Below are 20,975 nucleotides of genomic sequence, written 5' to 3' on the forward strand. Positions count from 1 at the left end.
GTCCCCATCCTGCAAATGTACACGGAAGAGGAAAGGCCGTGACTACCTGAGTCGTCATGGGGAAAGGAGGGCGCGGGGACCTACCAACCTCTGGATCGTGCAGAGCCAGTCACAAAAGTGTGCTGCTGTGGGGAAGGGTCAGCCCCTGAGGGGAGGTGTCAGGCTTGGGGGCGGGGGTGGGGGTGGGGGGGGAGGGTGGGGGGGGTGGGGGCGTTATTTGAAAACAGGCAGCCGAGCCCCCTCAGTGAGCAGCAGACGAGTGAGATGACTTGGCTTGGAAGCCAGGGGCAGGTGTCATTTGGGAATATTCGTAAATCTTTAAAAGCACAGGCACATAAGAAAGGTTTTGTGTTTTGTTTTTAAAAACTGTGAAGTTAAGTCTTGAACAGGATAAACCCTTTCTCTGAACCTCTGGGCAGAGGGTAGGGAATTAGCTCACCGCAGTGACCCAAGGCCTGCAGATACTGGTGTTCACAGCATGCTTGGATGAATTACTGAATGCAGCTGAAAGTCCAGCTGCGGTACATATTTCACAAAGACCACGCGTGCATCCTCTTACAATGGCGTGGGTTCCTGCCATGAAGGAGTGGAGTGAGAAAGTGAGTCTCGAAGGCAGTGGGCATGGGGGTGCGGCTGGGCTCTGCTGGAAAGACAACCCAGGAGGGTGTGCAGGAGCGGTGCCTGAGGGTGGGTACCGCAGGGTCCGAGTGAAGGGGGATGAAGGTCAGGAAGGTGGCAGGGACCCCGGAGCCTGTGCCAGGAGGCCGGTCTGGAGAATGCGTTTGACAGTGGCAAAGGGACGGGGTGATAGAGTGGTGGGGTGATAGGTGCCGGGCTGGAGAGGCCTTGGGGCCACGTGGAGGTGTCGCGAGGGGAAAGGAGACGCTCACCCAGGCTATGGGTCGGGGTGTGGGCGCCGGGGACGCCGGCTGCAGTGGAGGGGCCGGGAGGAGACGCCCGTAGCGTCCACCTGCCCGCTCCCCGAGCTGGGAGGGGTGCCAGCCCCCTCCTCTGTGTCCGTAACACCCCGGGTGGGTGGGGGCCTAAGCGCCCACTGTGGCGGCCAGGCATCGGTAGGGAGCGGAGAGGGACTCCGGGAGGCGGGCGGCGGACCCCTCTCCGCCGGTCGGGCGGCTCCCGGACGCGGGGCTGGAAGAGGGGGGCCCGGGACGCCGCAGGTCTTCCCGCGTTTCGCCCGCGTGCCGCCGCCCCAGCGCCCCGGGAGAGGGGAACCACCCCACCCGCTCGGCCTTTCCCTCTTTCCCACCCTGAGTAGGCGGAGGGACCAGTCATTGTTCATTCATTTTATTTCATTTAAATATTTTTTGCTAAGTCATCGCCGGCGCCGCATCTGCGTGCGGGGGTGGGGGGTGGGAGGCGGAGCTACGCCGCGAGTCGCCGCAGGTAAACAGCCCCCTCCCCGCGGCGGGACCGCAGCCGCCGCCCGCCGCTGGGGGCGGGGGTCCCGCCGCCGCCCCCGCCGGAAGGACGCGCCGGGGCTGCAGCCGAGGCGGGGGCGGCGGCCCCTGCGCCTCCCGCAGCCCGCGCCGGCCCGGGCGGCCCGACCCCTGCCCGGGGGGCGGCGGCGGAGCGCCCCCCGCCCCCGCCGCGGGCCCCGCGCCCCGGGTCCTCCGCGCCCCCCATGCACCACCTCCTGGAGCCGTCCACGGACATGGCGACGGCGCTGCTGGCCGGGGAGAAGCTGCGCGAGCTGATCCTGCCCGGTGCGCAGGACGACAAGGCGGGCGCGCTGGCCGCGCTGCTGCTGCAGCTCAAGCTGGAGCTGCCGTTTGACCGCGTGGTCACCATCGGCACCGTGCTCGTCCCCATCCTGCTGGTCACCCTGGTCTTCACCAAGAACTTCGCAGGTGAGGCCAGAGGCTAGTGGCGGAAAGGGCAGAGGCACTCTGGGGTCTCCCTGGCTGACCCAGCCGCCGCGGGCCTCCTCGCTGGGGCCCGCAGTGGGCGCGGTGCCCCGCGTCTCCCGGCAGAGCCCGTGCAGGTGTCGCGGGGCGCTGGGGCTACCTTCCCATGTTTCTCCTCGCTGGATTGATTTTACCTTCCCTTGGTTCACACTGGGTGGAGGGGTGCTGCGGTCTAGGCATTGAGGAGACATGGGATCTGGCCTGGAAGAGGGGGGACTAGGAGGCGGAGTGGGCAGGGTCTGAGAGGAGAAGGAGTGGCCAGGTGAGGACCGGGAAAGGAGGCTGCAGGTGATGAGACCTGGGAACACCGAAAACGGCTGCTGGGCGGGGTCCTGGGCCAGGTGCGAAGACCCTGTGAAGTGGGCAGATTCGAGTCCAGGGCCCAGGGATGCTCCGGCCACTGGGAGCCTGGGTCGGTCTTGGGAAGAGGCCCACCAAGCAGGCAGGGCCTGGAGGAGCAGGCAGTGGCGGCAGTGGACCACCCTGGCCTCAGCAGGAGGCTGAGCCTGGGAGGCTGATGTGGGGAGGAGAGGGCAGGGACCACGGCAGTGTGCACATGACGAGCGGTCAGAGGCTCAGGTCTGCAGATGTCCTGCTTGGACTCAGTGTCGGGGCGCTGAGGGCCTTCTGAGGAGAAGTGACCCCAGGTGAAGCGGGGCAGGGGAGGGGTGGGGTCCTGGGGCCACCGTCCTCCCTGGGGGCCACGGGGGTAGGTGGGTGGGAGACAGGAGACAGCACCCCCACCCCGGGTCTGGCTGGCAAGCGGTCTCAGGGTCCAGATGTCCAGGGAGGCCTCTGGGCACCCATCAGCCCGCGGCTGAGAGGGCCCTGGGGTAGAAGGGTGGAGCAGCTCTCCCTGAGGGATGCAGACAGACAGCTTTCTCGAAGGCCTCTCCTTCAGGGGTCCCTGTAACCAGGGCGGACGCTGCTCAGGCTGCCTCCTCCGACCCCCAGGCAGGGCGCACCCACACCCACACTCTCAGACATTCCCGGTCCCTCGCGACCTCGGCACCGAGTCACCACCCTCTGCAGGGTTTGAGCCCGGGGGTGGGGGGTGTCCTGCTGCAGCCAGAAGGATCCTTGTCCCACCCACCGGGGCCCAGCTGGGCCAGGGGGACCCAGTGCCCAGACCCTCACTTGCTGCCCTGGTGTGTGGGGGGGTCCACCCTATCTGCCTGTTGGAGACTGGGTGAGTGCATGCTGGATGTCCGGCTCATGGTGAGGAGCCGGCCAGACGGGACCTCCCTACACCAAGGCCTGTGCGCGTCCCCCACCTGGAGGGCGGCTGATGGCGGGGAGACCCGCATGGCTCCGCAGATGCCGCCCACCCTTTAGACCTGCTCTGTGACGGACGGAGGGGACAGCCAGGGGCATAGCTGAGCAAGAGGACCACTAGGAGAGGAGTTGGAGGGTCGCCAGTTTCTCCAGGGGCTTTTCCAATGGCTCCGTGGCAAAGAATCTGCCTGCCAGCGCAGGAGACACAGGAGATGAGGGTTGGCTCCCTGGGTGGGGAAGATCTCCTGGAGGAGGGCATGGCAACCCACTCCAGTATGCTTGCCTGGAGAATCCCATGGACAGAGGAGCCTGGCGGGCTGTAGTCCACGGGGTCGCAAAGAGTCGGACACGACTGAGCACGCAGCACAGAACGGGTTCTCCAGACGTCACGTGGGCTCTGGGCAGAGGGGACCAACACCTGCCTTCTCCTAAACAGCCGAATACAGCCAGCTCTGGTTTCACTGTGCTTTGCAGATACTGCGTTTCTCACAATTTGAAGGTTTATGACAACGCCGTATCAAGTCATTTATCCAATAGCATTTGCTCAATTCACATCTGTGCTGCATTTTTGCAATTCTCACACTATTTCAAAGTTTTCATTATTAATATATTTGTTAAGGTGATCTGTGCGCGGTGATCTTTGATGTTACTATTGCAAAATGGTTACGACTCACTGAAGGCTCCGATGATGCAGAGCATTTTTTTAGCAATAAAGTGTTCTTAAGGTATGTACGTTGCTTTCTAGACATGCAGATAGTATGCAGATATAGACTACAGTGTATAAACACTTTTACATGCACTGGAAAAAAAATGTGTGACTTGCTTTAGCAAGGCATCTGGAGCCAAACCTGCAATGTCTCCGAGGTGCCCGCAGGTGGGCAGGGTCTCCAAGGATACTAGGGCGCCCAGGGGCTGGGAGGACCCTGGCCCACGGTGCCGTCCTCCGGAATGGTGCACTTTGCGAGCTGGCTGTGTCTCGGGTCCCCGACATACACCTGTGCAGACACCGCCGTGCCTGAGTGCCCAGTGCTCAGGCTCTGTGGCCCAGCAGTTTCCGCACCCCCCGCCCCAGAGTCCAGCCCAGGTCCCTGGCCCCTGCGGGTCGAGTCGGGACACGTGGCCGCTGCTCCTCCAGGGCAGGGTCACTGAGACGTGTGCGTGCCACACGTGGTCCCTGCTGGGTGGGGTCTGCTTCGCAGGAGCAGGAGGGAGGGGGAAGGACAGAGATTGGGCGCTGGGCTGGGCCTCCCCTGAGCTGGAGCCCCATCCCCTCCCTCCTGGCAGGCAGGGCTGGTGGCGGGCATGAGAGGACCTGGGGTGGGGGCCCTGCCTCGGTGCACGGAAGGGCTCAGCTCCCCTGTGCCTGCAGCACCACGGCCACAGGAGAGGTCTCCTCGTCCCCTGGGGCCTGGCTGGGGCCTGGACTGGGGGACCGCCCCCCAGGGTCCCTTTCCCCCAGTGGAGAGCATCTCCTGGCCTGGAGTTGGCTGTAAGGACAAAAGTAAGTGACTGAAATGCTGTTTTCTCAACCGCAAGGGGGCTCCTGCACCTTCCCCATGCTCTCAGAGCCTGACTCACCACCAGGCCCCAAACCTGTGTCCTGACCCGCCCCCACCCCCAGTGCCCCCGCCTCAGCGCCATCCCTGAGCCCGCTAGCCCGCGCCCCTCCTGCCCCCAGGCCCCTAACTCTCCAGCGCCCACCAGGTGCAGTCCAAAGTCCACATGCCCAGAATGAGCTGTGGGCCCTGCTCTGGCGATGCTGAGGCCCGAGGCCTCCAGGATGGTGCCAGGCTGAGACGGGGCGGCGGTGGTCTGAGGCTGCGCATGTGAGAGGGAGGCAGCCTCCGTGGGCTGGGCCAAGGCGCCTACAAGGGTGTTTGTGCCCGTGGGGTAGCCAGCCCCTTGGCCCCTGGGAGTCACTGGCAGTGACCAGCTGCCTCCCCAGTCAAGGGCCAGCTTCGTGCAGCAGGCCTTGGGGTGGGGGGCCTGCACAGACAGACGAGCGCGCGGGTCCCCACTGCTTCTGGTCTGCGTCTCCTGGGCTGAGAGGCTTAAGCTGGGGCAGAGGGGGACTGAACGGCCCGCCCCGGGGCTCTTCAGCTGAGGGGAGGGGTGTGCCTGCTGCGTCCAGGTTGGGGCGCGCACCTCCTGCCAGTGGGATGCTGCCCTCTAGGCGAGGGGCCCCGGGCGCTGGCGCCTGCAAGAGGGCACACCCTGGCTGGAGCCCAGCCTGATAGTGCAGTGACCCGGCCTTCAGGGCTCAGACCACCCTGCCCTGAGGACGGCGCTGAGGCGGCCAAGACCTGCCCTCTGGGAGACCTGGGCTGTGGTCTGCGCCTGTCCTCACCTGGGGAACAGTTCTTCCTGCATTTGGGGCTTCCTGCGTTCGGGGCGGAGCTGTCACCCTCGCGTGTTGGGTGGTCCCTGGGGTCTGGGTGACGACTCCTTCCTGTCTGATCTCTGGAGTGGCTCCCCTGCCCACTCAGTGTCCAGGGACCTCAGGCCTGCCCTGCCCCGGGACGGTGGGTCTTGGGAGGACGCCCCTCACCTCTCACAGGCAGGCAGCACCGCTTCCGCTTTTCTTCAGTCATGCCCCTGTAACCTCTGGCCAGGGAGGACTCGCCCAGGACACCTGCCCTTCTCAGGATGGGTGGTGGTGCCAGGCCCCGGGCTGTGTGCCCTGCGCCCCTGGCTCTGGACTCTGCCCTGTGTGCTGGGGTGGTGGCACCTGGAGGGAGGCCTGAGGTTCCAAGTGCAGATCTCTGCCCCCCAGGTGAACAGGGCTGTACCCTCCACCCCCAAGGGAAAGGTGACTGCAGTGGGGGGGGGGGCGGGAGGTGGTGTAGGAGGAGACCCCACGGGACACAGCAGAGACGGGGAAGGGGGCTCCTGCGCGGCAGGCCGGGAGGGGTGCGATGCCCCAGCGCCTTCTCCTCTCTGCCCCCAGAGGAGCCCATTTACTGCTACACGCCGCACAACTTCACCCGCGACCAGGCGCTGTATGCCCGCGGCTACTGCTGGACGGAGCTGCGGGACGCGCTGCCCGGCGTGGACGCCAGCCTGTGGCCGTCGCTGTTCGAGCACAAGCTGCTGCCCTACTCGCTGCTGGCCTTCGCGGCGATCATGTATGTGCCCGCGCTGGGCTGGGAGTTCCTGGCGTCCACGCGCCTCACCTCCGAGCTCAACTTCCTGCTGCAGGAGATCGACAACTGCTACCACCGGGCGGCCGAGGGCCGCGCGCCCAAGATCGAGAAGCAGATCCAGTCCAAGGGCCCGGGCATCACGGAGCGCGAGCGGCGCGAGATCATCGAGAACGCGGAGAAGGAGAAGAGCCCCGAGCAGAACCTGTTCGAGAAGTACCTGGAGCGCCGCGGCCGCAGCAACTTCCTGGCCAAGCTCTACCTGGCGCGGCACCTGCTCATCCTGCTGCTCAGCGTGGCGCCCATCTCCTACCTGTGCACCTACTACGCCACGCAGAAGCAGAACGAGTTCACCTGCGCGCTGGGCGCCGCCCCGGGGGGCGGCCCGGCCGTGCGCGTCAGCTGCAAGCTGCCGTCGGTGCAGCTGCAGCGCATCGTGGCCGGCGTGGACGTCGTTCTCCTCTGCGCCATGAACCTCGTCATCCTGGTCAACCTCACGCACCTCTTCATCTTCCGGAAGAGCAACTTCGTCTTCGACAAGCTGCACAAGGTGGGCATCAAGACGCGCCGGCAGTGGCGCCGCTCGCAGTTCTGCGACATCAACATCCTGGCCATGTTCTGCAACGAGAACCGGGACCACATCAAGTCGCTCAACCGGCTGGACTTCATCACCAACGAGAGCGACCTCATGTACGACAACGTGGTGCGGCAGCTGCTGGCGGCGCTCGCGCAGTCCAACCACGACGCCACGCCCACCGTGCGCGACGCGGGCGTGCAGACCGTGGACCCCAGCGCCAACCCCGCCGAGCCCGACGGCGAGGCCGAGCCGCCCGTGGTCAAGCGGCCGCGCAAGAAGATGAAGTGGATTCCCAGCAGCAACCCGCTGCCCCAGCCCTTCAAGGAGCCGCTGGCCATCATGCGCGTGGAGAACAGCAAGGCCGAGAAGCCCAAGCCCGTGCGCCGCAAGACGGCCACGGACACCCTGATCGCGCCGCTGCTGGACGCGGGCGCGCGCGCCGCGCACCATTACAAGGGCGGCGGGGGCGACGCGGGGCCCGCGGCCGACAAGAAGCATGCCCGCCACTTCTCCCTGGACGTGCACCCCTACATCCTGGGCACCAAAAAGGCCAAGGCCGAGGCCGTGCCCGCCGCGCTGCCGGCCTCCCGGAGTCAAGAAGGCGGCTTCCTGTCCCAGGCGGACGAATGCGGGCTGGGCCTGACAGCGGTGCCCGCGGCAGGTAGGGGCCGGCAGGGCGGGGGCGGGGGACCGTGAGCGCGGGCTCAGGATTGTGCCATCCGGGTGGAAATGGGGACAGGCAGGGGAGCCAGGTGCGGGCATGACCCCAGGCGGCTCCCTCGCCCCAGGGCCCCGGGAAGCAGCCGCGATGAAGGGCCGGGGGGCACACGGTGAGGTTGCTCAGCTCCTGGACAAGGTTCTGGAAACTGGCGCCCCTGCTCCCGGGGCAGCCAGGGTCCGACCAGGCAGGCCCGGGTGCTGGGGAACGTCGGCGCTCCAGGAGCGGGGCGGGCAGGGCGCGCAGGGGGCGGGGTCTGCAGGCGCCCTCTGCTCTGGGCTGTTTGCAGATGCGCCGCTCCCAGAGGAGGAGGCCCTGTACTCAGCAGAGCCAGCCCGGGGCGTGCTGCCCCCCGGGGGCCCGTTTCACGTCTGCTCGCCCCCCGCCGCCCCTGCCACCGCCCCTCTGTCGCCAGCCAGCCTGGGCAAGCCTGACCCACTTGCCATCCTGAGCCGCAACGCCACCCACCCTCTGCTGCACATCAGCACCCTGTACGAGGCCCGGGAAGAGGAGGACGGGGCCCCGAGAGCCCCCCAGGACGTGGGCAGCCTCATCACCATCCCTCCACCACAGCAGATTCTCATCGCCACCTTCGACGAGCCGAGGACAGTAGTGAGTACCGTGGAGTTCTGAGGGCCGGGGCTGCCCGCGCGGCTGCATGACCGCGCCCCAGGCAGAGGCAGCCTCGCTTTGCCCGGCACTGCCCACGCGCCCCGGCCTCCCGCCCGCATGCCACGGGGCTCAGCACCTTTCCCCTCCCCGGCCCCCTGGATGGCATCAGGGTGCTGGCTGGGTCCGGGGCTGGGCAGGACTCCGTGGAGCCCTGCGCCCAAAGGCCCAGAGCTTCCCCCTCCCCCCAACATCAGGCGCTCCGCTGTGAGATGAAGAATTTATTTTTTTAGTTGATTCTGTTTGGGGCCTGGGATGCTGGCCTGTGAGGGGCCGGGAGGTGGCAGGATGACTCAGGGGGGCGCGGGGGGTGGGGTGGCACCTCAGCCTCGAGCGCCCCTGCAGGGATGGGCGCCCTGGTGGGAGGGGCCGGGGCCCCTCCAGTCAAAGGTCAACATGCACTTTCTCCTCATACCCCGACACCTGTCCTTTATTTTACTATGGTTACTGTAACTAGCGAGTACGTTTATATCCGGCGGCTTCGGATGCCTTTAAATCAAAGGATGTCGTGCGTGTGACTGTGCAAGCGTGCGTCCAGAGAGCAAGGTGCCAGCGTGCCAGCGGGTGTGTGCGTGAGCCGGCAAGTGTGGAGCGTGTGCGTGAGTGAGCGTGGGGTGAGGCTGGTGAGGGCAGGAATCCAACGCAATAACCACGTCCCCTCCAGGCCACCAGCCCCCCACACCCCCCTCCCCCGGCCCCCGCCCGAGCGACCCCGGCGGTCTGTGGGAGCCGCGGGCTGGCGTGGGCGGGGCTCCCTGTTACCTCAGCCACGGTGACATCGTGACAGTGTTAACAAGGTACCCAGCATATCAATAAAGATTATTCTGATACCCCTGAGTCTGAGTGCTCCGTCCCCGCCAGAGGCCTGTGCTCCTGCTGGGGCTCCAACTCCCTGCTGCGGGGGGAGCAGGGCGCCGGGAGACGCCCGCTGCCCTCCGGGGGCCCCGCCGCAGCTGAGCCGGCTCGGTGGAGACAGAGTGTTCCCCCGGAAGCCGCCCCCCAGTGGATGCCTGAGGGCAGGGCTGCCAGGCCCGCCTGAGGCAACAGCAAGGGCTGGCGGCACTCAGGAGGGCTTCCTGGAGGAGGCGCCCGTGTGGTGGGGACTCGGGGCAGGGGGCTTTCGGAATGCAGGTGGGGGTGCGGCCGGTCCCACGCATGCACCAAGGAGTCACGAGCCTCCCAGGCCCTGGCAGGAGACCCTGGGGGTCTGAAGGCAGGTGGCTGGGGCAGCTGGGCCAGGAGCCCCGGGGCTACAATCATGAGGGGGCTCAGCAGGGATTAGAGTGGGACCACCTGCTGCACCGTGTGGAGGGCCGACAGGAAGACCCCGGGCAGGCCCTCTCTGGAGCGGCCCTCCTGCGCGCGCTGCGGGTGATCTGTTGCCCAGGAGTGGCATCCTAATGGGTTTCCATCATCACTCGTGGACGGTGAGGCCCGAGATCAGGGGAGGCCGCCACTGTGCAGACAGCTCCCGAGCTGAGGGCCCCAGGCCTAGGCAGGAAGCAGGCGGGGGGATGTGTGGGTCCTGGGGTCTCCACGGGGATGGCACATGTGAGGCAGGGTGAGCAGGCTCAGGACGGGCCGCGTGAGTGCTCTGGGGGCTTGGGCAGGGGGCTGCCCCTGGCTGCTGGGTGCCCAGCCTGGGGGACGCCGAGGGCGGCACCAGGACACACACAAGGCCGAGGACAGGGATCCACGCTCCAGGCATCCTCCTGGCCTGGGAAGCTGTTTGCCGTCTCTAGGAACTGGCCAGCTCTGGGAGGGCCGGTCTCTCCAGGGTCAGCACGGCCCCAGACGGCAAACAGCAGGGTTCCCAGCCCTGCCCCAGAAAGCACTCACCTGTACCTGCTGCTCTCCCCCACCCAGCGTCCCAGGGCACATGGTCCCTGCCCCTCAGGCTGGCACCATCTCCACGTTTCTGGGGAAGAGACCCAAGGACCCACGCAGGCTGGGCCAGTCCCGCAGGTCACGCAGCTCTGTGGTGATGGTGACCCCAGCACCGGGGCCAAGGTGCTCCCTCCCCGGGAGAGCAGCTGTGCCCACCCGGGAACCCAAGCCACCCTGACAGCAGGGCCCACCCACCCCTGAGGGCTGGAGGGCAGCCCGCTCTCCACCTGCTCGCGCCCAGGCAGGGCCTCGCTCAGAGCAGAGGCGTGCCAGCCCCCAGGGGCGTGCTCACACACTGTGCACAGGGGGCAAGGCAGGGCGGGGAGCCCCAGCCTCTGAGCCCTGGGCCGTGTCTTTGGCAGGACTGCTCTCTCCAGCCCCGTCCCTGAGCCAAGGCCGGCAGGACGGTTCGGGCCCAGGCTCCTCCAAGGCCTGGGCGTGTGAACTGGCCGGTTGCCCTGGTTGGCTGGGGAACAGAGGCAGTCAGAGCCCCACTGAGGCCGACCTCCTCCTTCGGGGCCAGGGGTGCACCTCGGGGGAGCGGGCAGAGGGCCCCCCACGGGAGCCGTCGGCCCATGACACGCGGTCCAGGACACACGGTCCACAGCTGCCTCCTTGCTCTTCCCCTCCAGTCCTGGGCAGGGCAGTTGGGGGCGCCCTCCCTCTCCCAGGAGGAGGGGCATCAGGAGAACCTCGGATCGCACCCAGGACAGCCAGAACGGAAGCCCGGGCCCGCATCCGTCACACCAGCCCAGCAGGGCCGTCTCAGCCAGGCCGGCTCTCCAGCCGCGAAGGCCTGGAGAGAAGGGCAGCGCTCCAGCTCTGCTGGGTGGGTGGCCAAGGCGGCGGGGCGGGCGGAGCCAATCTGTGCCCTGCCAACGGGACGGAGAGGCTGGGCCCGGGCTGTGGGCCAGGAGCCTGCAAGGTAAGGGTCAGCCCGGAGCCGCTCCTGACAGCTCAGCCTGCCGGCCAGGAGCCCACCCTGCTCAAGGCTAGACGGGGCGTCTCAACTCAGAACGGGGGAGCCCGGGACCCGCAGGGGCGCCAGGGCGGGGCGGACCCCCCTCCTGGAGCAGACCAGGCAAGGCGGATGGGGCCGGCCTCACTCTGGGCTCCCCGGCCGGCTGCGCGCCCCCAACCCCGTCCGCCCTGCCCCCGCCCGCACCTCCCCGGAACCCATCCGCCAGGCCGAGAGGGCGCCCCGGCACCCGCACGGGCGCGATCTGCGGTCTGGACTGTGCCCCTAGCGTTGCATTGATGGTTCTGCATTATAGCAGGCCGCACGAACATCCACTCCCTTTTACTGACAGGGAGCTGCGGCCAAAGAGTTTTGGGGCGCTTCACAACGCCTCCCCACTACGGCGGCAGGCCTGGGACTCGAACCCACGTCCTGAGCCGCCGCTTAGCCCTCGGAGCTTGGCGCGGGAGGAGGGGTCGGGTGGTACTTCTTCGCGCGCGGCCTCCTGGGAAGTGAAGTCCTCGCCCAGTCGCGCGCAACCCCCTGGGAACTGTAGTTCGCAGGCGCGGGTCAGGCCCGCTGCAAGCGCAGGCAGACGGCGCGTCGGACTACGCTTCCCGGCAAACCGCGCGCCCCCGCCGCCCCGCCCCGGCCCGGCCGCGGCCCGTCTGGCCGCCCCGCCCCGCAGCTCCGGCCCGCCCCGTCCGGTGGGCGTCGCGCCGCATGGAGGCCGGCTGAGGAACGCCGCCCAGCCCGGTACGCCGCGCGGCTCGGTCCCGGGCGGGGGGCGCGCGGGGCGCGCGGGGCGGGGGCGGCGGCGGGGGCGGTCCAGGCCGGGCCCGGTCAGCCCGCGGCGCGCGGCCCCGGGCCGGAGGGTCAGCGCCGGCCTCCGCGGGGCGCGCGGTGCTGAGGGCGGCGGCGAGGGCGCTCGGGCGCTGCGGGCCGGGGGCGGGGCCGGGGGCGGGGACCGCGCCGGGTCGGGGTCGGGGTCGGGGCCGGGGTCCGCGGCGGCCCGAGCGGGCGGCCCGGCTCCGCAGGGGCGGCGGCGCGGCCTCTGAGGGGGCCCTGGGGCCTTCGCGGCGCCGGCGGCCTCTGCCCTTCAGGCCGAGGAGTCGGGGCTGCCATATGGAGCCCCAGAGCCCAGACTGCGAGGCCCGGCGCGCTCTACTCGCCTCGATTCTGGGAGCAGCTTTATTGAGATGTAACTTACGTGCCGCAAAGTTCTCACATGCGTCTCTGTGAAAACTGTCCCGAGAAGGAAAACCGAGGCTCATGGAGAGCAGCGAGGAAGTCCTCGGCGGACTTCGCATCCAGAGATGGGTGGCCTCCAGCTGACGTCCTCCGGGCTTTCGGGGTTCCCCGGAGAGGAGAGTGTAAGGCCACCGGCTCGCGGCGCCCCCGTGAAGGAGGCACTGTCTCCGGGCTCTCCCTGGCTGTCGTGCCCGCCCCCTTGTTGTGTGACTGGGAGGGAGCCCCCTGACCTTGGCGCCACTGGGCAACCTTGCAGGATGGCGGTGATGCTGCGGTGTCAGGCCTCGGGCAAAACCGCCAGGAGAGGGCCCAGCGTGGTGGGCAGGAAGGCCCCCCTCCCACCCCGTGCCCCCATGGAGGTCAGCATGGGGACCCCACTGGGCAGAGTCCAGGTTCCAGGAGGGTTGGCCAGGTGTGCTAGGCCTCCAGCTCAGGTGTGACTTGACTCTTTACCCATATCCTGACCTTTGCCACAGCTCCGTGAAACAGCCTGCCAGACCCAGGGGCGTTTCCGGTGGCTTCAGAAGTGGGGGTGTAGGCGTGTAGCTTCAGGCCGCACTCTGCTGCCTCCCACTCGGTCGTTTTCCTCTGCAGCCTGTTGTCTGTCCAGTTTGGGATCCCTGACCTTCTGAGCAGGCAGGCCTAGTGGGCTGATGGGGAGCTGGTTTTTCTGGAAACTCCATCTGGCGCTGGTCAGCTCTTGGCCAGCAAGGGGATGCCAGGCTGGGGTCTGGGAGGCGTTTCTGGCTTCCTGATTTTTAGAGGCAGATGGGAGGGAACGGCTGAGTATGATCGTTGCAGAACACCACCATTGGGGCTGAAGGGACAGTTTCCTCACAGTTCTGGGGACAAAATTCAAGACCAAGGTGCTGGCTGCCTTGGTTGCTGGGAGGAGCTCTTCCTGGCCCCAGACAGCTGCCTTCTCGCCATGCCCTCCCAGACCAGCCCTCCCGGGGCTCTTCCCAGGAAGGCTCTAGCCCTATCCTGGGGCCCAGCCTTGTGACCCTACCTCATCCGAGTCATCTCCTGGAGCCCGTGCCTCCTAATTTCATCCCATTGGGCTCAGGGCTTCAAAATATGAATTAGAGGGGCCACAGCCCAGTCCATAGCAGTGGGACCCTGGAGAGGAGAAGGCGGCCCGTGGCGTGCCTCGCAGCCGGCGCAGCCTGCTGTCCTTGGTCTGTGCTGTGCGCGGCACTCAGCAGGCTGTTTGCTGCGCTAACACCGCTTCCAGCAAGAGCACCCGACACGTTCCCTGGCGGTCCCCAATGCAGGCGGGGCTCTCCCTGCCTGTGAGCCGGTGCGTTCTCTGGTGAACCCAGCAAGGTGGGTTCTCTTGGGGGTCAGGGGCTGCCTGGCATTTGGAGTCTGTCTCCCCGGAAGTGGGTGGATGGGGCCAGATCACGGCCACGCCCCTTCTGCGGAGGCGCCTCCTGAAGTCCGGCGGCTGGTCCTCCTGCCCCAGGGAAGGACGCCGACGTGCCAGCTGAGTGCGGCACACCGTGTGCCCATCGTGGGACGGCTGGGTGGCTGCTCGAACCACCGCGGCCCTGGAGGCTGGAGTTAAGCGTCTGGCCGCGCTGTGCCAGGTGGTGGCCTGAGAGCGGCCAGCCCTGCGGCTGCCCCCCACCGCGCTGTTGCCGACAGCCCAGCTGCCTGTTTGCCAGGGGACAGGCCTCGGGCCACCCAGCTCAGGAGGCCTCCCCAGGCCGTGCTCCCTGAGTCCAGCTCGGCAGTGACAGCTGTTGGGGTGCCGGGAAAGTCCCTGGATCAGGCAGAAAGGTCTGCTTTGCGCCGGCTCCCCAAGGGCTCTGCGTTGGTGTCAGGGTTGCTGGGCGGAAGCCTGGCACGGGCTCCCTGGGGCTGGGCATAGAGCCTGGGGTCTCCTGGGCACGGAGCCTGAGGTCTGCTGGGATGGGCTGCCAGAACCTGTCTTCCAGAGATCCAGAAACGCACCTGCGGTGTGAGGAGGTGGAGCCCGGGCCCTTGCTCCTCTCTAAGCAGCCAAGTGGTCGGTCCCGGCTGTAAAGATCTGAGGGTGGGTGGTGGTGGGAGGAGGGTCGATGACCCTCTGAACTGGTTCTGGAGGGGTCCACCGGGGGCCCTGACTGAGGTTCCAGGAAACCAGACACTGTGAAGTGAGAGAAGCAGAGATGCTCTCAGAATCACGGGCTCTTGGCTCTTTCCGCCTGATCCCTCCCAGGGCAGGCACCCGCCTGGGGGCACCCCCGGGTCCTGGGTCCGGGTGCTGTGGTCGTGGCCCAGCTGTCTGGGGGCTCACGGCCCGTCTGCCCGCAGGGACAGAGGGTGGGTCTGGGAGGCCGACCAGACTGTGGCCCCCAGGCGCGGGGGAGGGAGCCTGAGGCTCGCTGGCCTGCTTCCTGCCGGCTGTCACACAAGCTTCCCGGGACAGCAGGGACGCTTCCTGGAGAAGCTTCTCTGCTCCTCTGGCACCTCGTGTGAAGGGGACCCATGGGCTCTCCTGCGCCAGCTCGGGAACCTGAGAGGAGGGCGGGCCAAGCCGGGCGCCCGCGGACGCAGCTTCCTGTTTCCGTTCCTGTCGGGCCTTTGGTCTGTGAAGTGGGAAGGAGGCGGCCCTGGGGCTGGTGAGGCCAGTGAGCCGCCCTCCGTGGGGACCCGGCGCCCCAGCGCAGCAGCTGCTCCGGGTCGGGGTGCTGGGTCCCGGCCCGCTCAGACCCCTCGCCGGCCTCCCACCCCCCAACAGAGGCCCCTGGCTCTGCCTGCCACTCCTCGGTCGGGGCCTGTCCATCCCTCTCGGGACCCTTCCCCTGACTTCATTCCCAGGAGCCCCAGGCCGGGACGCTGGCTCTCCGAGCGGGGCTGGGAGCGGAGCCCAGATGAGAGCTGGGCCCGGTGCACGAGGGGGAGGAACTGGATCTGGTGTCGTGTTTATTCCGTCGTCTCTATTTCCTCTTTGTTGTGAAACGAGCTGACGGGGCCTTGGGCATGTCCTGCTGTCTGTGTGGACCTCCCAGGCACACCCTGCGGTTCACGTGTGGCCGCACAGACGCGAGAGCCCACAACAGCACCAAAACCAGGTCCGAGCTGCTCCTTGTGTGGCGGTCCCGCCACCTGTCAGACCCTCCAGTGGGCTCAGCCTGGGGGTGCCCTGCAGGACCCCAGCTCTAAACTCAGCTGGAACCGAGGCTCTCTCAGTTTCTGATTTGTTCCCAGCGGCACCTGGGGAGGCCCAGGTGACGGCTGTGCGCCAGGCACTGCTTCTGTCCTCAGTGAGGAGGGACAGAAGGCCACGCTCCAGCCCCTGACCCCCCACCCCGTCCCTGACCCCCCACCCTGCCCCGACACCCCCACCCTGCCCTGATAACCCCACCCTGCCCCCTGATGCCCCCACCCTGTCCCCTGACATCCCACCGACCCCATTCCTGACCCCCAACACCCCCACCCTGACCCCTGATGCCCCACCCTGCCCCGACACCCCCACCCTGTCCCCTGACACCCCACCCACCCCATTCCTGACTCCCCACCCTGTCCCTGACCCCCAACATCCCCACCTGCCCCCAGTGCCCCACCCTGCCCCGACATCCCCACCACCCTGACCCCTGGTGTCCTCGGGTGAGAACAGCCTCCCTGGGCTCCAGCCCCCAACTGCCCTCTGGTAGGAGCAGTGCAGAGGCTCATGGACGACCCGGGGGACTTGGTTTCTCAGTCAGCTTCTTAGAAGGATGCTGGATTCCTCCTGCGTCTGTGCTCACACCCGTGTGAGACTCACACCTGTGCCAGCGCTGCTGGGACGCGTGCGTCACCGCCCATGAGAGCAGGGCTGTGGCCACGTGGCCTCCCAAGCCAGCTCAACACAGACTCCCTCCTGCCGCTTGGTATCGCTTTTTTAGGGAACGTTATAAATTGTGTTTTTGTTCCTAAGTCAAAACGGAAGCACCCAGGTCTAGCTAACTCCCCCATGGGGTGTGCCCCTGCTGGACAAGCGGAGCAGGTGTGTCCCCCCTGTGGGCAACTCCAGGCTCGCTGCCCTGGCGTCCCCGCTCCACGCCCAGGGCCCAGGGCCTGCCCACAGGTCGTTCCAGATGCCGGAGCCCCTGGCACACTGAGCCCCGTGCCCAGCCCTGGGCCCCAGGTGAGGACACGGCCCCTGTTTCCTCAGGCTTCACGTGTCGGTGCCAGAGCCGCTGCCAGCCATGGAGGAGCCGGAGGAGCAGCCGCCCCGCGAGGTCAGAGGCCCGGTGGCGGGTGCGGGGGCTCCCGGGGTCACGCCAGCTCCTGTGCCCAGAGGCACCTCACCAGTTTTCCCACTGTGTTGCTGGCCAGCTGAAGGCCGCGCCAGGCGCCATTGGGAGCGTGTTGGGGACACATGGCCTGCGGTCCCACAGCCCGGGGGCAGCACAACCTCAGCGCTTCCTCCCTCCGCAGGCCGACACAGAGCCCGTCGTGACTTCAGGGGCCTCAGAGGCAGTGCCCAGGGTGCTCCCCGGAGACCCCCAGAACCTGTGTGCGTGCTCCCCAGGGTCCCTGTGGGGTGGGGCTTGGGCAAGGTATTGGTGGGCTGGGGGCTTGAGTCGCAGCCTCTCCTGGGCCCCTCGGCAGCCTGGGGCTCCTACCCCAACGCTCATCCTGGTGGGTGAGGACCAGCAGCTCGAGACTGGGAGGGACCCCCGTGTGGGCGGGCGAACCTAAGCTGGGACTTGCTGTCCCACAGCCGACGTGGACGCGTTCAACCTGCTGCTGGAGATGAAGCTGAAGAGGCGGCGAGAGCGGCCCAATCTGCCGCGCACGGTGACTGAGCTGGTGGCCGAGGACGGGAGCCGGGTGTACGTGGTGGGCACGGCCCACTTCAGCGACGACAGCAAGCGGGACGTGGTGAAGGTGAGGCTGCAGGGCAGGCACACCTGCCGCCCCTTCCCTTGCTGGGCTTCATGTGCTGAGCCGTGTGCGCAGCGGCCGAGCCGGGGGTGGGGTCGCTTCGGGGCGGGCGCGTCCGGGACGGGGCTCTGGGTCGGGCTGGCCCCTGAGCCGGCGTGTCCGCGGCAGACCATCCGGGAGGTGCAGCCTGACGTGGTGGTGGTGGAGCTGTGCCAGTACCGCGTGTCCATGCTGAAGATGGACGAGCGCACGCTGCTGCGCGAGGCCAAGGAGATCAGCCTGGAGAAGCTGCAGCAGGCCGTCAGGCAGGTGCGGCCGCCGGGTGGGCTGGGCCCGGGGCTCTGCCCGAGAGGCCGGAGGATAGCCGGCTGGCCTCCAGCCCCGAGGCGGGAGCTGCTCCGGCCCCGGGGAACCCCGGGGTGCTGGCAGGTCATTTGGGTGGGGAGGGGACTTCAGTGTGTCGTGGACCCTGAAGCCGAGACCCCCCCACTGCGTGTCCCTCCCCAGGGACACAGCACCAAGGGCGGTGTGGGCAGGGGACTTGTGTCTGGGGCAGAGGGCCGAGGGCAGGGGGCTCCGTGGGGCCGCGGGTCTGCCGCGGCCTGAGCCTGCGTGGTAGACACGCCCCCTGGCTCCCTGCGGGAGGCCAGCCCCGCCCAGCCCCAGGCCAGGCTCCGCCCGGTTGACACGCACCCGCACCCGCAGAACGGCGTTGCCTCGGGGCTGATGCAGATGCTGCTGCTGAAGGTGTCCGCCCACATCACCGAGCAGCTGGGCGTGGCCCCCGGTGGCGAGTTCAGGGAGGCCTTCAAGGAGGTGGGCCCGGGCGCGCCCTGGGGCTGGGGCGCGGGAGCCGCCCCGGGGTCCCCCACCGACACCGCACCGTCCCGCCCCCACCCAGGCCAGCAGGGTTCCCTTCTGCAAGTTCCACCTGGGCGACCGGCCCATCCCCGTCACCTTCAAGCGGGCCATCGCCGCCCTCTCCCTCTGGCAGAAGGTCAAGTTGGCCTGGGGCCTGTGCTTCCTGTCGGACCCCATCAGGTAGGTCTGCTCGGCCTCCCAGCTGGGGAGGCGGCCGGCAGCCGGATGTGACGCACAGTGGCCGCCCCCGTGAAGCTGGCCCGGCCCGCCCTGCTGTGAGGCCTGCTCCCCGAGTTCCTGGGCATCCCGGGGTGGGGGGGGTCCCCGCCCTGGGCCTGCCGCCCAGCGCCGGCCGCCTCCCCCCAGCAAGGACGACGTGGAGCGCTGCAAGCAGAAAGACCTGCTGGAGCAGATGATGGCGGAGATGGTGGGCGAGTTCCCCGACCTGCACCGCACCATCGTGTCCGAGCGCGACGTCTACCTGACCTACATGCTGCGCCAGGCCGCCCGCCGCCTGGAGCTGCCGCGCGCCTCCGACGGTGAGCGGGGGGCCCGCAGGCACGGGGCCCCGCGGGCGGGTGGGGGCGGCGGGGCGGGGGTGCTCGGGTGCTCATGCGTCTCTCACCCCAGCCGAGCCCAGGAAGTGCGTCCCCTCCGTGGTGGTGGGCGTCGTGGGCATGGGCCACGTCCCCGGCATCGAGAAGAACTGGACCACCGACCTCAACATCCAGGAGATCATGACGTGAGTGCTGCGCCCCCCCACAGAGCCGGGCTGGGGGCTGGGACCGCCCCCCCAGCCAGCCCAGCCCGCCCTCCCTCCCCAGCGTGCCCCCGCCGTCCGCCTCGGGCAGAGTGTCCCGCCTGGCCGTGAAGGCCGCCTTCCTGGGCCTCCTGGGCTACGGCCTCTACTGGACAGGGCGCCGCGCCGCCAGCCTGCTCCTGGCCCTGCCCGCCGCCCGGCACTGCCTGCAGAGGCTCTCCGACGCCTGGCCGCACAAGTAGCAGCACAGACTGAGCCGGCGCGTCCTTGCGGAGGGGCCCCCCGCCGGGGTCCCGGCCCAGCCTCGCCTGCCCGCCCCCAGCCCGCCCAAATAAAAGAATCGGTTCACTGTCTGAGCTCCGGCCTACCCGCAGCCCCTCCGCCCTGCCCCTCCCCCGTGGGCTGTTAGGAGGCTCACGGGCAGGACTAGCCGGGGCGGGGGCGGGGGCGGGGCTCGGGAGTCCAACCAGCCCCTTCCTCTCCGTGCCTTCTCTCCGAGGCGGGCGGCGGGGGTGTCTCACGGGGGTTAGGCCGCTCCCAGGGCGGGCTGGGCCGTGCAGCCTTGGGGTGTCCCCTGGGAGCGACTCCACCAGGCTCAAGCCCCCAGGAAGCGCCAGCAGCAGCTCTGCCTGCAGAGATTGTGTGTTTGGGGCTTTTAAAAATGTCTGAAACTTTTTTACTCAGGTAATTTTAACTTAAACTGAAGCAAATGTCAGGAAATACTAGCCTTAAACCTGGTTGGGACAGAGAAAGTCTTTTTCTTGAGTCTCAGTCCTGGGAAGACGAGCGTGTGGGCAGCCAGGCCAGCCCCTTGCCTGCCTCCAGCTGCCGGGGTCCTGGGCCCAGGACTCCGCCCTCCTGGCGGCTGACCTTGCTTCCTGTGCGGCTGGCGGAGGGACCTGGGGTCGCCCTTTGCCCTCTGGACAGATGGTGGCTGCCAGCAGGGCGTCCGCCTTGCCCGGGGCCCAGTAGGGCCCACACAGCACTCGCCTCGTCGCCGCCTGTCTGCGTGTCTCCTGCGTAGCGTCTGGGGCCCACGGCCACGTCTGATTGTGTGTGTCGACTCAGTGTCCAGATGAGGTGAAGTCCACACCACGGGCTGGACCGGGTTGTTGTCACTCACATGCTCGTATACCCGTCTCTTAGAAACTGAAATAAAATCTAATTTTGGAAGCCGTCTTGTGAAATGTGTGGGAAGGGGGCGCCAGTGACAGGCGGGCTGGGGAGGCACCGGCGTGCTGGTGGCTCCCAACCGCCCCCTCCGCACTGCCATGGGGCCCTGCCCTGACCCTGCGGCCCACCCTGCAGTGCCGCCCAGCCCAGCCCATCCAGGAGGAGGTGGGCCGGGACCTGCAGCTCAGATCTGCCCAGGAAGCCCAGAGCGGAGAGGAGCCTTCCCCCGGGAACATGTGCTTAGCTACGTGACGGGGCGCTTCTGCCCCGGGCCAGCTCAGAGGGGTAGTGTCGAAGGCCCGTAAGAGTGGCCGGAGAGCACAGTGAGCCGGGGGCCCCCAGGGCTACTGGGCCTCCCCCTGCCAGAGGTCTTCTCTCCACTGGTGCAGGCAGTGGGGCTGGGACCCCCAAGGCCTGGCCGGGAGTGGGGAGCAGGAGGGACCAAGTGGACTCTGACCCTTCATCCCACAAGTCTGCATCCTGCAGGCCTCTTGCTGCCCGTGAGGGCCCTGTGGGGTCCCTCCAGCCCCAAGTTGGGGGACAGCTGGGCAAGGGAAGAGGGCAGGAAAGCCAAGGCAGGCGGTGAGGGCTGGGTGGGACCCACCGGGGCAGTGGAACGGCAGTGGGAGGAATCCAGGGCGGAGGCAGCCTCTTCTGGAGGAGGAGGAGGCCTGAGGGTGAAGGGACAGTGACCAGGTTGTGAGTCACCTGCTGGGTCACCTGCAGGCCCTTCTCGGACCCTGGTCCCCCGAGAGCTCTGAGCCCTCCTGGCCGCGTCTCCCGGGGAGGGGCCGCTCTCAGGTCCCGGTGGCGTGTGTGCCCGCCTGCTGGGGAGCCTGCGCCCCCTTCCAGGGTGCAGCCGGCAGCCTGAGGGCGTAGAGGCAGTTTCTGTGTCACGCTGGTGAGAGCGAGATGTCAGCGTCA

The 20,975-nt window shown here is 67.9% G+C and overlaps 2 protein-coding genes across 6 annotated transcripts; both read left to right on the forward strand.

Annotated features, from left to right (window-relative positions):
* Nucleotides 1-1,557: 1,557 nt before the first annotated feature.
* PANX2 (pannexin 2) lies at nt 1,558-9,134 on the forward strand. The gene is made up of 3 exons (XM_069581807.1): nt 1,558-1,868; nt 6,148-7,578; nt 7,925-9,134. Exons 1-3 carry the CDS (start codon nt 1,643-1,645, stop codon nt 8,266-8,268), a joined length of 2,001 nt encoding a protein of 666 aa, XP_069437908.1. The 5' UTR covers nt 1,558-1,642; the 3' UTR covers nt 8,269-9,134.
* Nucleotides 9,135-10,631: 1,497 nt separating this feature from the next.
* Nucleotides 10,632-20,051, forward strand: TRABD (TraB domain containing). Of its 5 annotated transcripts, none has more exons than XM_069581828.1 (12): nt 11,087-11,116; nt 11,706-11,905; nt 12,408-12,522; nt 16,542-16,608; nt 16,808-16,886; nt 17,094-17,260; nt 17,426-17,566; nt 17,963-18,073; nt 18,159-18,298; nt 18,485-18,657; nt 18,749-18,860; nt 18,943-20,051. In XM_069581828.1, the coding sequence occupies exons 4-12, from the start codon at nt 16,576-16,578 to the stop codon at nt 19,118-19,120; spliced, it is 1,134 nt and encodes a 377-aa protein (XP_069437929.1). In that variant the 5' UTR covers nt 11,087-11,116; nt 11,706-11,905; nt 12,408-12,522; nt 16,542-16,575; the 3' UTR covers nt 19,121-20,051. The 5 variants fall into 5 exon arrangements, with proteins under 5 accessions (XP_069437925.1, XP_069437927.1, XP_069437929.1 ...); XM_069581829.1 differs by having other exon boundaries at nt 11,104-11,272; XM_069581826.1 differs by lacking the exon at nt 12,408-12,522 and having other exon boundaries at nt 10,898-11,116.
* Nucleotides 20,052-20,975: the final 924 nt, after the last annotated feature.

Source organism: Ovis canadensis, chromosome 3, assembly GCF_042477335.2.
Source record: "Ovis canadensis isolate MfBH-ARS-UI-01 breed Bighorn chromosome 3, ARS-UI_OviCan_v2, whole genome shotgun sequence".
Classification (NCBI taxonomy): Eukaryota; Metazoa; Chordata; class Mammalia; order Artiodactyla; family Bovidae; genus Ovis; species Ovis canadensis.